At 39.6% G+C, this 17,891-nt stretch overlaps 1 protein-coding gene across 8 annotated transcripts in view; it reads left to right on the top strand.

Moving 5' to 3' along the window:
- hecw1a (HECT, C2 and WW domain containing E3 ubiquitin protein ligase 1a) overlaps positions 1-17,854 on the top strand; it is a 52,097-nt gene extending 34,243 nt beyond the window's left edge. For 6 of the 8 annotated variants that reach the window (XM_081696487.1, XM_081696484.1, XM_027005946.3 and 3 more), the window contains 18 exons: positions 2,616-2,766; positions 3,968-4,077; positions 4,712-4,863; positions 5,761-5,946; positions 6,146-6,280; positions 6,460-6,565; positions 7,457-7,553; positions 8,232-8,315; positions 8,794-8,900; positions 10,054-10,168; positions 10,276-10,389; positions 10,716-10,868; positions 11,759-11,857; positions 12,278-12,407; positions 12,503-12,649; positions 13,000-13,114; positions 13,976-14,174; positions 14,989-17,854. In XM_081696487.1, the coding sequence (XP_081552613.1) occupies positions 2,616-2,766; positions 3,968-4,077; positions 4,712-4,863; positions 5,761-5,946; positions 6,146-6,280; positions 6,460-6,565; positions 7,457-7,553; positions 8,232-8,315; positions 8,794-8,900; positions 10,054-10,168; positions 10,276-10,389; positions 10,716-10,868; positions 11,759-11,857; positions 12,278-12,407; positions 12,503-12,649; positions 13,000-13,114; positions 13,976-14,174; positions 14,989-15,100 (2,312 nt within the window). In that variant the 3' untranslated portion in view covers positions 15,101-17,854. Of the gene's footprint in view, positions 1-2,615; positions 2,767-3,967; positions 4,078-4,711; positions 4,864-5,760; positions 5,947-6,145; positions 6,281-6,459; positions 6,566-7,456; positions 7,554-8,231; positions 8,316-8,793; positions 8,901-10,053; positions 10,169-10,275; positions 10,390-10,715; positions 10,869-11,758; positions 11,858-12,277; positions 12,412-12,502; positions 12,650-12,999; positions 13,115-13,975; positions 14,175-14,266; positions 14,907-14,988 lie in introns of those variants that run through there. The other 2 variants (XM_081696485.1, XM_081696488.1) reach the window with 2 other exon arrangements.
- Positions 17,855-17,891: the final 37 nt, after the last annotated feature.

The following is a 17,891-nucleotide window of genomic DNA, read 5'->3' as shown; positions in this document are numbered from 1 at the left end:
AATGAACAGATTAGAATGTTATTAAAATGAACATGGTTTCACATCCAGTGTAAAACTTATGACAGGGTCCTCTAGGGCCCTGGACACTCATAAGACACTCAGGTGCTACCTGCTCTGGGAGTTGGCTGTAGCCTGAGCTGATTTTTCACATCTGGAACCCTCTATGTCGTTTCCATAGCAACAAACCATTAAGAGGCAGAGTATGCATGGAGGTCTGTATTTATAGCTGTCATGAAATAGGTGTAACATTGTGGTTGCTACCCACTGACTAGATTTGAAATGCTTTCCAACTGTCCCACTGCCACCAGTGTTTTAACTGGAAACTGATACGGTTATATTACTCAGCAGGGCTGATTATTATGGTCTGATTTGCCTTCTGTCAGAACAAACCTTAAAACACATGGAGCAAACAAAATATATTTTTTAATTCCCCGCTGCTTTTGTGATATTCTTTTTTGACTAGCAACATCAACAGCCAATAGCAAATCTTTTTGTGTACTAAATAAAGTCTATATGTGTCCTGTCCGCAGGGATCTTCAGTAAATCATCCCCTGTTTGTCTAAAATGTGAGTTCTGCTTCTCATTGCACAATGGAACACTGGTTCTTAGTGCAATAAAATACTGGCAAGAGCAGTGCTGAGCTTTGGTTTTCCCTGTAAAATCGGCACATGTTCAAAATGCTAAAAATAGCCTTGAAAAATCTCTCCAGCATGGGGCTGTAGGAAGGAGCTGTGTTAGCCACACACACTCTGCTGAGTTGTACACTTTATCTGACTCCAACTTGCCTATTATAATCGTCCTGCAAAGTAAACAATCAGAAACAAGACTTTTCTGCAATAACAGTGTCAATGGATCTCAGAACCCCGTTTAGGTATCTTATGTTCATATGATTAATATGCTAGAACAGTCTAGAACAGTCACAATCCAGTGATGTATTGTAAACTGTCATGTTTTAACCATTGCGTTGAAACAATGTGTACTGAGAACTTTTATGCCTATGCTTTATCTAGTCCTTAGTGCATCCGCTAGACTATTTCCAGTACTTATCTTAAACGCTTTCTGCCAGCATGTTGAACTGCAACGTTTGTTTCCTGTGCCTCTCTCCCATGCTGTCTTATTTTCCAAATATTTAATGACAACTCAGCACGCTGCAATTTAAGCAAGCATACAGTTCAGATACTTCCTGACAAGGCCCAGAGCACGCCTCCCCCAGCGCTCTAGATTACAGTCAGAAAGAGAGACAGAAAGAGAGCAGAAGTGGACTAGCGTGAAAGAAATGCAGAGCGAACCCGACAGCAAGATGCAGACAGGCAGAGATTGAGCAGGAGAGATAGAGAGAGTGGACCAATATAAGAGGTCACTGATATGGAAGAGGAGAGTTCAGGAACGCAGTAGCAAACAGGAGATGTGCCGTCGGCTTCAAGCCAGCGTGACACACCTCTTCAGTTCCTCAGAAACAGAACTGCATTTGTAGTCAGACAGTTTGTCTTTTACCATACTCTCACATACAAGCCCCAGCTGTCCACAAAAAGGCTGGCCCTAAAAGGGATGAAGTGGTCTGTTTCAAAAAGCTTAACCCTGTTCAAATCATGAGCAACAGCAAAGCACAAAACCACATCATGTTGGTTAACTAGGCAGATGCACAGAGAGTTGCCACTGTGGTCAGTGGAAGCTTGTCCGTGTGTATGACGGGTAGTTTCATTTCTTGAGTTTATTTCTGTTGTCTGACCTCTAAGAAGTGCTCATCCTTCATCAGGCTGAGACCTTAATGCATGTACATTCAGCACATAATGTAGCTTGGGAAACTGATCTTAGGAACAGCTGCACTCACTGCCTCGTAGGCTGCTACTGTTCAAACACATTCATAAATCAGCTGACAATGTAACAGAGCTGGCTCACTAGATAAATGAGAAATTGCACACTCTCTCCACTGTGCTCTGACTGCCAAAGAAAATGCTGCTCATCACTGTTTACATCCCTGCTTCCACCAGAATGTGCAGCACTGTGCTGTTTGTGTGCATGTGTGCTTGTGAATGTATGCGTGTGTGTGTGTGTGTGTGTGTGTGTGTGTGTGTGTGTGTGTGTGTGTGTGTGTGTGTGTGTGTGTGTGTGTGTGTTTGTTTGCAAACATAGAGAAATGTGAGAAAAAGGCAAGCTGTAAGGTTTGTTTTGCTGGTTGTCACTTAGCAAACCAAAAGCCAAACTTTTTTCTGTCTTGTCTTGATTTAGGGCTGGAGTTTGGATTGAAGTATGGCTTTAAGATCAAACTGAATTACATAATATTTACATGAACACATGTTTAACAAACAAGGGTGTATTTGTGTATTTGTATTTATATTTACTTTTGTATGTATAACAATAAATGTAAGGTTGCTATCATGTGAGATTTACCTATTTATGATAAATGTGAAATGTGCCAGTGTTAAGTGAACAAATGTGAGTGTGTGTGTGTGTGTGTGTGTGTGTGTGTGTGTGTGTGTGTGTGTGTGTGTGTGTGTGTGTGTGTGTGTGTGTGTGTGTGTGTGTGTGTGTGTGTGTGTTTGTGTGTGTGAGCCTGTATTTGTTTGAAATTGTGTTTAACCCTATTCTCCTTCTCTCTCACTCCATGTGGCCAGACTGGGAAGCAAGGATAGACAGTCATGGCCGTGTGTTTTACGTGGATCATGTGAATCGGACCACCACCTGGCAAAGGCCCAGCCATGCAGCAAAATGTCCCAGTATGCAAAGATCTAACTCCATCCAGCAGATGGAGAAACTCAACAGAAGGTACTGCTTCCTCAAACCTCTGATGTATGGAGAGTTTATAAATGATTTATAGTAGAATATAATATTTCATGGTTTTGATTCATTTAGATATATATTGTAATAATGCATTATTCACACTTTCATGCATTAGATATTGCAAAAAATTATACTAATGGATTATGTTTGGTTATAAAAAAGGTTATGTATCTCACTCTGTAATACCATGTGTGTTATACCAAATGTTCACAAATGTAATTTTGATCTGCAGTATTTTGTATGATGTGATGTATTTAAGGTTTTATCTTATATGCCACAAAGACCTTTCCTTAAAACATCAACATCAACATACTTATTAGACTGGGACATAAAGGGTGTCTATAAAGATGTCGTAGATTTGCGTGGTATGGTGCCATCTAGAGGATGTAGCTGTAATTGCACGATTTATCAGTTGCTTTTCAGATGTTTGATTGTTCCAAATTATCCTTGATTTCTCTTCATGATAGACTTTAGAAATCTGCTTCTCTAAAAGCCTAGGCCTTTATGACATCAAATTTAAAATTCTATCAAAAAGCCATTTCTACAGTGCTTCAGCTAAATTGCTTGCCATGCAAACATCCATAGCCTATGACTAGAGGAGACATTATAGAAAATATTGAAAAGCTTTTAAATGGATTTTCTGATCAGCAATGCTCTGGCTGTCATGCGTTTTGCCAAGAGTGAAATGCGTGTTCCAGCTTTGAGATGGCTAAGCTTACATGAGCCTGTCGCCACTGCTAGCTCCTGCTTATGCCTGTGCTCTTGAGCTTTGGCATGTGGCATGTTTGTGGACTTGAGTCGCAAACAGAAGACTGTATATTAAGTTCCTCCATTCTCTTTCTGTGGCCATAGAAACTGAGGCAGAATTTCTGTACCCATTCCCATTTTTTCTTGTTACTCCCAGACTGTAATTATGGAAGATTATTTCACAAGAACTAGCATATATTCTGGAACTAAAAAAAAAAAAAAAAAAAAAAAAAAAGATTTTAGATTGTTATATAGCAGTGGCTACCAAAACACCTACATACATACAACATGTATGATTCAAGGTCGATGCTTGCAAGATCCAGCTTTAAGATTCTGCGCACGGCGTGTGTGTTCAGAATCCATGCGCTGCTGTGATTGGGTGCGGTACAGACACAACAGACACAGTGCTGGCTTCTCTTTCCTCTCCTTTGCTGCTCAGGTATCAGAACATCCAGAGGACCATGGCAAGCGAGGAAGAGCAGGAGGGTCAGAGTGTCGAGGGCGGCAGCAGCACAGAGCCTGAGAGCGGCCTCGCCCCTCAGCCTGCTGGTATGGCCCCACTGGACATTATCCCACGCAGGCATTATCCTAGTCCACTCTGGGTTCCACGGGTTGCCATTCTGGTTAAAGATTATGTTTCATGGATTTTTAATTTGGAGTCTGAATTTGAAAAGGCTGCCCAATTGGGTAGGACCATGAATCTTTTTTTTTTTTTTCTGTTACATTTTAAACTAGATGTGATAATGGTCCTGTTTAAAAATTGGCCATTTTAAGACGTGCATTCTTAATATTGCACAGGGGTGGGAGGTTGGGTTTGGAAAAATGGAAGGCACATACAAAGCAATGAAATGAAAGCAAGGTGCAAAGTATCTTTCTTTATATTTTGATGAATCTTAAGCAGTGATTATATAGGTTATTTATTGCGTTTGTAGTTATTGAGGTTATTTTATATTGACAACTTTCTTTAATATGAGTTACACATGCCCCAGACACCGTTAAGTTATTTTCAGAGGTTATTCCAAATGTCATTCCTCCTTTTATTGATTATATATATGATACAGAAATATCCTACCTATATTGCTTCTAGAAGCCTACAAAGCCATGGACCTGCAATCAGCATGTGCTTCTTTCTCATACAGACCATTTAGGCACTTTGTCTTTATGCCAATGTGTTGTTGTTTAGATCTGCGAAGAGAGGGCTCCTCCTCCTCCTCCTCCTCCTCTTCTTCCTCCTCCTCACCAGTCAGCAACCAGAAGGTAACTCTGCTGCTGCAGTGCCCAGCAGTCAAGTTTGTCACCCACCCCGAATTCTTCACAGTCCTCCACGCCAACAATGTAAGTAACAGGCCAACAGGTGATACATGTGATAGCTGAAAGATTTTCTTATCTTTCTTCAGGGAGCAGCTATGGGGACATGTATGGGATGTACACTGAATCTGCGCTGATTGATGATGTATTTGTACAGGACCTTTTCTATTGATTAGAGGGGAGCACTCTGGGCTTCCTGTGGTGGCATTTGGAAAGAGAGTGCACATTAACTGTTGAAAGAGAGACAGATTGAGATAAATGCCCTAAATTAGAAGTGTGTGTGTGTGTGTGTGTGTGTGTGTGTGTGTGTGTGTGTGTGTGTGTGTGTGTGTGTGTGCACGCACTTGCACGTGCTTGCACATACATGTGGTTTGTGTGTAGAGAAAGAGGGTTTTGTTTTACCCAAGTTGTGTGAGTTTATGTGTCTAGCTGTTTGTACTGATAATTATATTAAGCCTGAATTGATTTTTTAGTGTTATGTGTCTTCTGAGTACATTTACATTTACAGCATTTAGCAGACACTTTTATCCAAAGCAACTTACAATCATGACTGAGTACAACTTCAGCAACTGAGGGTTAAGGGCCTTGCTCAGGGGCCCAACAAGTTGTTGTTGTGTACAGGGTACAGTGTGAGACCTTTGGTCAATACATGTCAACAACAGACTCCTTTGTTACTGTCAGTGATTGTATTGATATTTTGCCTAAAGCCAAACCATAAGGCCATGAAACCACACACTGCCTCTGTGTTTACTGAGATGTCTCACACTCATTGTGTAATACTCAACCTGAAGATTGAGCGAATGAAGATTACACTATTCAATCTTCATTTACTCAGTCTGTACACACAAACACACAGAAGCAAGAAAACACGCATGCATACACAACATGCTGTCACATTCACACCTTGCTATGTTTCATTTGCAGGGAGCCTACCGGATGTTTACCAATAGTACCTGCCTAAAGCACATGATTCTGAAAATCCGGCGAGACGCACGCAACTTTGAGCGCTACCAACATAACCGTGACCTTGTAACATTCCTCAACAAGTTTGCAGACACCCAGCTGGAGCTCCCCAGGGGCTGGGAGATCAGAACAGACCCCCAGCGCAAGGTGGGCCCACCCATGTAGTCAAAAATGCCTCTGACACCCTCCAAAACCATAAAACATGGATATACTCAGCAAGACTGAAAACTAACAAAAAGAACATCCCACTCACTCAACTTCTACTGCAGCACTATGTAGTATATGAGGATATGTCTGGGAATATGCAATATTACATCTGATTTTTGTGTGCTTTTTGCTTTTCTAGTCATTCTTTGTGGACCACAACAGTCGAGCCACCACTTTCATTGACCCCAGAATTCCCTTTCAGAATGGGAGGCTGCCCAATCATCTCACACACAGGCAACACCTTCACAGACTGCGCAGCTACAGTGCTGGAGAGGTGGCTGTGCATGAACACACCCCTGCACACACATATACACTCACACACACAGAAGCATGTCCATCCATGCATTAACATACACACACTTGCGCACTGTTAATCACAGACAATTGAGGGTAATTGAGTGGCAAGCACTGAATCCTGTGTTTGTCTGTGTGTTTGCATGTTTATTACTGCAGGCGTCTGATGTGTCTCGGAGTAGAGGCACCTCTCTCATGGCCAGGTCTGGGAACAGCCTGGCAACATCCATCAGGAGCCAGTACCAGAACGAATCTGTGCCCTTAGGTCAGCCTAGACACACTCACACAACTGCATATGCAATTGCACACTATTTGATAGTAAATGTAGTAAATGTGCTAGATGCTACACAGACTAAAGCTCCTTCTGAAGAAAGCCAATGGTCTCATTGAACCCAAGAGTCGACCTTTGCCCAGTGAACTAGGGCTATGAAATATTTGGGCCTCCTCCAAACATTTCAGCCAATGAATGACTTAAAGTTGCTCTTCTTATCCTATAGGTTCATAGAATATTGACAAGAAACCACCTCAACAATATTGAATTTTTTGCTGGATGTAATAATAGTCACACTTCAATTTAACAACTCTGGCCTGTGAGTGTGTGTTAGTCTTGCAATCTGCAATAACATGTCTCACCTGGTGGCTGGTATATTTCTTTTTCTGTGCCACATAGGATAGGACAGTGGTATCTCAGTGGTTAAGGTACTTGACTTGTAATTGGAAAGTTGCTGGTTCAAGCACCACTAGTGCTTCTGTTGGGCTGCTAAGCAAGGCCCTCAGTTGTACTTAGTTATAATTTTAAGTCACTTTGGATAAAAGGGTCAGGTAAACAGTGCAGGCCTAATAAGTTTCATATTAAAAGTCTTTCAAGCAGCAACTTTTCATTAAATTACAACTTGGTCAAATTAAATGTGAATGTAACGTACTGTTAATGAATGCCTACAGCTGTTTGTGTGTTGGAGAAAAGTCAGTCTCTCCTGCAACAGACGGGTAATACAACTGCTGCCTCGGGCAGGCTGTCTCCTCTTCAATTCTATAATAAGTCAAGTAACCACAGCAAGTCAGTTGTATGTGACTGGCCAGTAAATCAACACTGTTCCTTATTACTCAGATACATGCACCTGCCTGTACAAAAATTCCTCTTTTCCTTATTCTCCAGCATACAGTGAGAAGATTGTGGCTTTTCTCCGCCAGCCGAACATCCTGGAGATGCTGCAGGAGAGGCAGCCTAGTTTAACCCGCAATCACACACTCAGGTAAAGAAGACTATAGTAGAACACATAGTCCATTAAGAATTTACAAAGATCTGTTCTTACAACACTAGAATGTAAGAGTACCATCTTTGAACTCCATCCTATACTAAATTTAAAAAGGGAAAATAACCTTCAGGAGCATAGTCAACTTATATTTGACACAGAAAAGACAGTATATGACAAAACATTTGTCCTAAATGGTTATGAGTCCCGTTCGCCTCTTTATGAATCCATAGGAGGCAACATGGAGCAATTCGGTTTTCAACACTTTTGCCACCTATATAGCAGCACAATGCATGCCAGTTTGTAGGCTATTAATGAATGATGGATAACTGTCATAAATGCTACGTAGTCAGCACTGAACACCATGATAAGAACAAAGTTTGTAAACAGAGTCAGCAATTTCTGTTGAACTTACAGTGTATAGTTACATAAGCATTAAGACAGATTCCTGTCTCATGAATATGCACTTCTGATAGATGCCTTAAAAGCATTCCTGGCTATTACAGCTCCATTCAGAAAAGTGAAGTACATTGCCACTATGAAAAGCAATTAACCATCCATCAGCTTTCACATCTAGTCAAGAGAAAACATAAAACAGGAGGCTGAGTACTGAATTCCTTTTACATTTAGATGACATTTAAATACCCTATATGACCACCCCATATTTCATTCTTACAGGGAGAAGATCCATTACATCCGGACAGAGGGACCTCAGGGTGTGGAAAGGCTGTCATGTGATGCAGACCTGGTTATGTTGTTAAGGTGTGTACACTACCCTGTACTGGTATCAGAGCACATGGTGGGAGCTCACTCAGTTGTTCATTTCTTGCCAGTCCAATACTGCTTTAAAAAAATGAACACTGACTTATATCATACAAAGGTGGACCATCATGCAAACTCTCATTTACATAGCGAAGCAAAGCAGCTGGATGCTACAAAGCAGTTGACAGCACACACAGAGCACACCATGTTACTCTGAGTCTCAGTATCAAAGCTAGTTACTGATTATATTGCTGCATCTCTAATAAAGTATTCCAAAATGAAGTGATTCAAAGTGACCTAGATTGTGTTAGAGCTCCAATCTGGTTCTTAGTATATACAATATAATTTCAACAACCCTCTAAACAAATATATGTTTATGGGCTGGAGTCAGAGTAAATGAATTTGTAAGGAGGATCCTGTGGATCCTGTGTTCAGGCTTTCCCAGTGTTCAGCATTGCCTGTCCTCTTTCTGCTCTAGTTTGTTTGAAGAGGAGATCATGTCGTACATCCCCACTCACCACTTCCATCCCAGCCTCAGCTTCTCTCCACGGGGCTCTCCTGGATCGTCACCCCAGAACTCACCAGGTATGTGCATGTGCCCCTGTGTGTCTGAGTGTGGACATGTGTCCACGGGGTGGGATATCACCTTTAGACTATTAGAAACGTTAGAATTTTTAAAAATATGCTTTATGCAGAGAACAACTTTATAAATAAAAATGTATTTGTTCTATGGATGTTGTGTTTATAAAAAAAAAACAAAAAAACTAAAATGACATGTTTACTAGCTGCATCTGACTAGCTGCATCTTTTGATGTAATTCTTAATTACATCAAAAGAGAAGGATGAATGATTCTGGCTCCCGAACTCAGTGATTTCATATTGTTTACTGGCCAAGGCTCACAGTGATTAGTGTTCTCTGAACAGGTTTTTACATTGCAATTCTAATCTCAGGTCATCCGCACATTCTTCATCACCACTGTGACTGTCTCTAATTTTGAAATAAACCTGCAAATATCAGCAAATCTTTCATGCATAGCCATGCATAATAAAACACAGGACAAACCTAAAATGCTTTAAAATACTCTCTTATCGCCACATTTTGTCCCCCTCCCATTCTCTTTCTCTCTATCTCTCTCTCTCTCTCTATCTCTTTCTCTCTATCTCTCTCTCTCTCTCTCTCTCTCTCTCTCTCTCTCTCTCTCTCTCTCTCTCTCTTTCTCTCTCACACACACAAACACACACTCACACGTCACTGCATAATGCTGCCCTGCACACTGGACACTGAACTATTTGTTGTGTATATATAGCAGCTGACACACAATTTTTTCCTCAAATTAGCTGAAGGTAATTTGTCAGACTATGGCTGCCTTCCACTATTGATGTAGGGCTTGCCCTCACTCAGGCAACTCTGTGCAATTTAAATCACTGGCATCCCACTGTGTGCTAAGCTCTCCAGCATTAGTGGAATCCTTAAACTCTGCTCTAGCATTAGAGCAGGGTCTGGGATGGGCTGGGGAATTCACAAGCCTGCTTTTTAAATGAAATGATACCACAGCTTGGTGGGAACATTTTTCACTTTTAAGAAGTACTCAATAAATACTTTTCTGAGTAGTACTAATTCCTGAGAGGTTTTTGCATATTTATGAAGTATGTTGTTGGTAAGTACAATAAATATCTCATTCCTATAAATAATTTGCAGCCTTATCCCCATAACCTATATCTTTCTGTGACTGGACAGGACCTCAGAGAGCCAGAGCGCCTGCACCATACCGCAGAGACTTTGAAGCCAAGCTGCGTAATTTTTACAGGAAGCTTGAGGCCAAGGGCTATGGCCAGGGGCCAGGGAAAATCAAGTAAGTATGTGGTTGCATGAGAGGGCTTGTGTACTGAGGTTTTTATCAAAAGTAAAGCATACTGAAACAATATTGATATAGCCCACTGATATCCATTCATACTAAAGGCTGATCATCAGAAGAGATCATCTGCTTGAAGGTACCTTTAACCAGGTGATGGCCTACTCTCGCAAGGAGCTCCAAAGGAACAAGCTATACATTACCTTTATGGGAGAGGAGGGGTATGTGATGGTGTTCTGTGTCATCTGTCATTATGAACTTTTAACCTTTCTGTCACATGCAGTCAAAATAGTCACATATCAACGTGTTAGACCAGTTGATCTTTTAATTGAACTTCGTGTATTAACAAGAAAATCTGATATAAAGGTTGATTTATAAATAATTTTTGAGTTGCAGTAATTTATTCTGAGTTTCAGTAATTTATTGTTTATGGTTACTTAACCTAATTAGACAGAATCTCTTAATGTATTTAGTTCTCATGCTTTTATTCTCATAATTTTCTTGCTGTTAGCTTGCTTTCAGTAACCCTGTTTATGTGTCTGTGCAGTCTGGACTACAGTGGGCCTTCACGAGAGTTCTTCTTCCTGCTGTCTCAGGAGCTCTTTAACCCTTACTATGGCCTGTTTGAGTACTCAGCCAATGACACCTACACTGTGCAGATTAGCCCTATGTCCGCCTTCGTAGAGAATCATTTAGAATGGTGAGTTCTTTCATCTCTCTCTGTCTATCTATTCATCTATTATTCTATTTATCTCTCTCTCTCTCTCACACACACACACACACACACACACACACACACGCGCACATAGAGCTCTCTCTTTCATGGATCCTGCTAATGTGGTGGGCAGGAATAAAACAAGGCACTTTGATAAACATGCAATGTATGTCAAATCTTTTGTTTTTGGGTCACTTTTAATTTTGGCTGACAGTTAAAGTGCCATTTCTGTTGAAAAAATTACAGTGATTTTGAAGGAAAGAGAAACCAATTGCATCTTACGTCTTTAGTTTTACTCTGTGTTTAGCTGGGTGGATACTCTGATCTCAGGTCTTTTGATGCCAGTGCCCTCTCTCACTTTTCAAAGATTAATAGGGAGACTGATAGAACCATTTTATTGAAGATAAAAAATAAAGAATTCTTTCTCATAGCTCACTGACTAAATAAAATCAGGGAAGGTTGTAAAAGTACAGTATGTGGATGACAGAATATGAAAGACCTGAATCTCAAGAGCATAGATAGACGTGTGCCAATGACAGTAAATGACAGGCCACTACTTGAAATGACAGCCCCCCCAAATAAAAGGTGCATTTTTACAGTGTGCAATTACAGACTGTTGCAAATCTCCTGCTGTGCATAATTTCTGAGCCACCAACATTAATAATGCAGCACAGATACTGACATGATAGTGGCTGGTACAAATTTAGACACAGGCAATTTTTACTCATGTCAATGTCACTGCTATCCAGTAGTCCTGTGTTTAGAAACCTACCAATAATAAAGGTCTATTGGACAGCTAACACAAACTGAGCAAAGTGACTGCTTTGTGTATGCAAGTAATGCAAGTATCTTCACTAATGCTGTCCTGCCTGCAGGTTTCGCTTCAGTGGGCGTATTCTGGGTCTGTCTCTGGTCCATCAGTACCTGCTGGATGCTTTCTTTACACGGCCATTCTACAAGGCCCTTCTTCGGCTGTTAGTCTTACCTTTGATTCTCTGGACACAGATAAAGACTAGTATTTGACTAAGTCACACTTTCAAATAAAAATTTGGACTGGTCTCAACCTGTGGTTAAAAATATTCTTCATAAAAAAAACGTGTATTTCAATTATTTATTTATATTAATAAACTAAAATGCACAAAATCACGTGTATGTGTTATGTCAAGCTAATTTTGATTGTATCTGCAAATGCTATAGTCTTATTAGTTTTGAGTTACCTTGTTCTATATCCCATTTTTACAATTGAATTGATAAACCTGTTTTATATTGCCTTATTTATATATAATTACACATGCATTTTTGTTTTACTCTGTAGTACTTGCCAGTTTTGGATCTGTGTCTAATTAAATTGTTGGTAATTGTGTAAGCTTGCATATGTGTTTTACCTTATGTAGACCGACTGATCTAAGTGATTTAGAATATCTGGATGAGGAGTTTCACCAGAGCCTTCAGTGGATGAAAGACAATAACATCACAGACATTCTGGACCTGACGTTCACTGTGAACGAGGAGGTATTTGGACAGGTAATGCTTGCCCCAACCTCTTTCTGATATTAGTACATCTACTCAGCATGAAAGAGGTTTATATACCTGAGATTTAAAGTTGTTTTAATGGCTAGGTAACGGAGAGAGAGTTGAAGTCAGGAGGATCCAACATCCAGGTGACCGAGAAGAATAAGAAGGAGTACATTGAACGAATGGCCAAATGGCGGGTGGAGAGGGGTGTGGTGCAACAGACAGAAGCACTGGTTCGAGGTTTCTTCGAGGTATGCAAGAACACTGAAGCACCCACTGGCAGACTTTTTACATTGTAAAGTAAAGTGCATGGGCACTACCTGCACCATGCTTTTCAGGTCATTTAGCTAGTTGTCTATTTTTCAAGATTAGTAAATAAAATAATACAAATTAAGTAGATCTTAATTAATTAATATTTATTACCAGAGGTTACAGAGGTTAAAAAAAACAACCCAATGAATTAATCTTCAACTGACTTATATACATGCAATATGCAATACTGAAACAATATAAAATAGAGACTTTTCACATGAATTAATATCTAAGGCTATCCTATGAAGTAGCTTGTGAGCATGAGCAATGATCTGTTTTGTGTGTTCAGGTTGTAGACTCACGTCTGGTGTCAGTTTTTGATGCTCGGGAGCTGGAGCTAGTCATTGCAGGGACAGCAGAAATTGATCTGATTGACTGGCGATCCAACACTGAATACAGAGGAGGTAGGAATGTAATGCTTCACTGAGTAATAGTGACTCAGGAGTCAGAAAGCTGTCTGAGCCTGAGTTGGCTGTTATATTCAGTATTCCCTTCAGTGAGTCAGTTAACCTCCGGTTGCTCCAGGGGAACCATTCCTGAGGTTGAATAATGTGACTCACTTGGGGCACAAGTGTCATTTAAATGACATGGGAACAAATGTAGCCATTAAAAAATGCAGCAGCAGGTCTGTCAGAATCAAGTGAAACTGGTATTTAGCCTGGTGGTGATATTCAGTCTTAGACTAATTTCTCCTCTAAAATGACAGCTGCAGTAAATGACTTTCCATGCTGCAAATGTCTATAAAAGTCCTTAAATTATTAACCTCTTTGTCAATGCCGGGACACTCATCTGGGCCTCATTACGGCCTGTGCTTTTAATTGCTTAGGCTAATCATCTGCTCCATTTGAGCTGTTTGACCCTCTTTTTCTTGAGACCTCTGCTATAATTCACTCTGGAAAGCCAGCACAATCCACAAACTCCTTTTCCCACCTCTGCTGCCAAAATAAAGAGACTTTGTCTCATAGTTCACTGCCATTGATAGAACTTTTGACATTGGAAGTAAAACATGCAGCTTTAAAAGCTTCTGTGGCTTGGCAGTTCCATGGTGTTGGAATGACCTCCCTCTTTACTGTGACATCTGTTGATTTTCAGTCAGAGTTTATGGACCGCTTAGGTGTCACATTTCGTCTATGCTTACAGAGGCAGTGGTGTTGTTACATGTGCTTCTGGAGTGAACTGCATTACATCTCCTCTCTGATCCTCTGCTTTCTTTCATTTCTCATGTTTTCTCATCTTTGCTCCTCTTACACATCATTTCCACCCAGGCTTTCATGATGGACACATTGTGATCCGATGGTTCTGGGCAGCAGTGGCGCACTTTAATAATGAACAGAAGCTGCGACTACTGCAGTTTGTGACAGGCACGTCCAGTGTGCCTTATGAGGGCTTTGCTGCACTGCGTGGGAGCAATGGCCCACGTCGCTTCTGCATCGAGAAGTGGGGCAAGATCACCTCTTTACCCAGGTATGACAAACAACATGTCTCAGTTAATGCTCAATACTTTTGAACTTTTGGAAAATTGTGCATTTACTAAAGTATCTGTGGCTTGTCTCTAGACATCCAGACCCAGGGTCAGGGAATCTATTGTAAAACTGTTTTTGAAGTAAGTTTTATTGCCCTGAATATCATGAAGGCAGTCCCTGGGGAAATGTTCAAAACGGCATGTGGTACTTCTCTGTTGCTTTTTATAATGTTTATCCACATTCATGTGTCATACATCAGCAGGAAGTAATATAAATCAACTTTTCCACCTTTGCAAACAGAGTTACAGACAGCTCTTAGCCTATAGATCTTTGATTTGACATTAGGTGTGTGACTCAGTGTTCACTCAAAACATGGTCCTAAAATTCCTCCTCAGCCCTCACTTACAGTAGTTAAATGGCTTTAAGAGGTTTAAAATATCAGATGCACTCATCAAGTGAGAAAGTTCAGTCAGTACTCTGGTGATTGTGAGCAGGGCTGGTGAGGGGTGTGATCCCTAGCAGGAGTGGGCGTGTCCTTCCTGCTAGGCAGCCACCCAACCGTGACAGTTTTAACTGATTCTTCAAAAGTCCTGGCTGGATTTATATTATACTCAGGGGGAGAACCAGACTTGCTTCTTATAACTGTTTATATGCAGTCAGTAATTTTTATATGCAAAGGAACGCACTGTAGGTCTTCATTCCTAACTTTTCATGCACAATACCTTTCTGAGGTAATGTAGCTCCTGGAGGTATATTGGTGTAAATCCATTTGTTTGACATTTGACTTTTTGTTTGTCTCTACCTTCCTCTTTCAGGGCCCACACATGCTTTAATCGCCTTGATCTGCCTCCATACCCTTCATATTCCATGCTGTATGAAAAACTGCTGACTGCTGTAGAAGAGACCAGCACTTTTGGTCTGGAGTGAAAAAATTGTGGGACTCTTAACAGACTATTTTCTAAATATATTGTACTTTAATTTTCAGTGACACTATCCTCAAGAGACTGTCGTTTTATAACTGAAAATATCTGGGGAATTATGTGACATTATATGAAATGTTTGAGATGACTTGAAATAGCATGAAATGATTAACAGATCTATTGTACATATTGTACTAAAATGAGTTTGAGGGAGGGGAAACTAAAATGTGTAAAAATCTGCCCAGCCTACTATGTTTAACTGAGTAACTGAATTCACCTTCTACTATTACATTTTTTGTGCCATGTTACTAATGGGGCATTATTACATTCCCTTGCTGGTGTGCTGTTACCATGCATGGCTGATAAAAACCACATCAGGCAATTCAGCAGTGACCTGCACCTTCATAAGAGCAAATTACATCCACTGACTTTTTTTTGCCAAAGGTCAATGAACATAAATGTTTATAGTTTGTAGATGTCAAATAACCACCAATGACAGTTCGATAGTGGATAATGATTGTATAGTGAGGAGACTTTGTGTTGTTAGCCTATTGTTTTATGTATTCATTGTACTGGAAAATAGTATATATCTAATCACTGCAGCCCTAATAAAGACTCAGAGTTTAGTGAATACCTTGACTAGGCTAGGCTAGACACCTGTTAAAAAGTTTCATCAACTAAACAACATCAAAACAATGTTCTGGATCAAGTACAAAAAGAAATTATATAGTGAATGTCCTTCACTGGATGCTAGCTCAGTGTCCTGTCCCATCAGTTCTCCATTGATGGTTGACCAGAAGGAGGGGTGATGTCCTCTGGAATGAGAAATGTTAATTTGGTATTCAGACATCTTGTCAAATTGGGTGATGTAAGTGAATTTCAGATTATCAGATGAAATGTTTCCAATATTTATCTTCTCAAAAGGCTCTGTAGCCCAAGGCTCTATTCCCAACTCCAAAATAACACACATGTAAGTGCTCATACAAAAGCTGCTTGAGTTCTTCCTTGAGAAGTCAATATGGGGATGCACAGTGAAAGGCATGACTCTTATCTCAGATTTATCCCCTCATTTCTATGCACAATCAGAATATGATTTATCTGTCTCTAGATAGATAGATAGATAGATAGATAGATAGATAGATAGATAGATAGATAGATAGATAGATAGATAGATAGATAGATAGATAGATAGATAGATAGATAGATAGATAGATAGATAGATAAAAGTTAATAATGAATTAATAATGAAATGAGTAAGTGCCCTGATCAGGGCCTGTATTCACAAAGCCTAGGGTAAATATTCAAAAAGTCCCTGCTAGAGCTCACCACATGGCATAAAATAATCTGATCAGTGATCTCATATTGACATTCTTTATGAATATGCAACCACATGCAAAAGGTGTATTCCATAATCCTTTTAAGACTATAGGGAGCCTTTTTTAAAGCAGAATATAACATTCTTTATCTTTACAATAAAAAACCCCAGACATTATACATTCATCATAAAGTGATAAAAAGCAATGACTAAGAATTATCCATATTATTAAACCCTGCAAATACTGAGAACTATGGAATTATTATAATTGGCAATTAGTCAACCCTTATTTATCTTGTAATAATGTATATTAATCTAATTATTTTTGTTTGTCACATATGTTTTTACATGATTTATTTGGATGTCCAAGGTATGAAGTGTTTCTTTAATGTTGTTTTTCCACCTTTTTTCTGACACACGTTGGTATGCCAGACTATGACTGTGATTTTATTCATTATTTACAGTGTTTTGTATGATGTTTTCAATGTATATGCCTTGTTGGTTTTTTTAACTAACTGGGTTATTATTTTAAAGGGTCCATTAACGGCAAATATAGAATATATAGAGTTATAATGTTACATCATTTTGTGCATATGTTATTTAACATATTCAGCAATGTGTTTCTCCATGTAAATTCAGTTTCTTTTGAACTATCAGTAGGATTGTGGTGTTCATAATATGTTTTACATTGGCATTACATTACATTGAGAAATACATTGAGAAATTGAATACCTGCCAGTTGCCAAATGTTAATATGAAACTGTGGAAGTTGCGGATGGACAACATGTAATGTGTTAAATCTTTTCCTACTGTCTATTATAATTTGAATATCTGGTAAAGAGTGCCTCAAGGGGACAGCTAAGCTCAATCGGTAGTGGAATCAAGTTAACAGGTTAACACTCGATACACCATCCAACATGGTGTTCGGGCTTAATTTCTACTGTATTACATTTTTTTGTTGAAGTTTCAGGTTCACTGAGCAGTGAGCAGTGGCAGCTCAGTGGTTAAGGTACTTGACTTATAATTGGATGGTTGCTGCTTCAAGCCCCACCACTTCTAAGTTTCCACTGTTGGGCCCCTGAGCAAGGCCATTAACCCTCCATTGCTCAAGTTGTACTCAGTAATAACTAAGGTACTTTGGATAAAAGTGTCACCTAAATGCCTTTAATTTAAATTTATACTGCTTTTTGATCAGTACATTAGTTATGGATTATATGTGTGCTGAAACTTTAAATTAAAGCCATGCTAAAACTTTTAGCTAGCATTCTGATGTAGAAATCAGTCAATTAATTACCAATAATTTAATGTTTGCTCACTCTTCATTTTTCCCCTTTTCTGTCCTGTATTGAAAGCATTTTAGAGACTTTTCATTTCTTTGATGTAACATTCTACTCCTCTTATGCGTTTATGTGCACTAAATGTCAATAAATATGAATTTATAATGCATGTTTTCCAGCAGATCAAAAATGTTACTTAGCAGCAG

The sequence above is a fragment of the Electrophorus electricus genome, chromosome 14 (genome assembly GCF_041902795.1).
Source record: "Electrophorus electricus isolate QZ-2024a chromosome 14, ASM4190279v1, whole genome shotgun sequence".
NCBI lineage: Eukaryota > Metazoa > Chordata > Actinopteri > Gymnotiformes > Gymnotidae > Electrophorus > Electrophorus electricus.
This window is presented reverse-complemented; position numbering and strand designations above follow the sequence as displayed.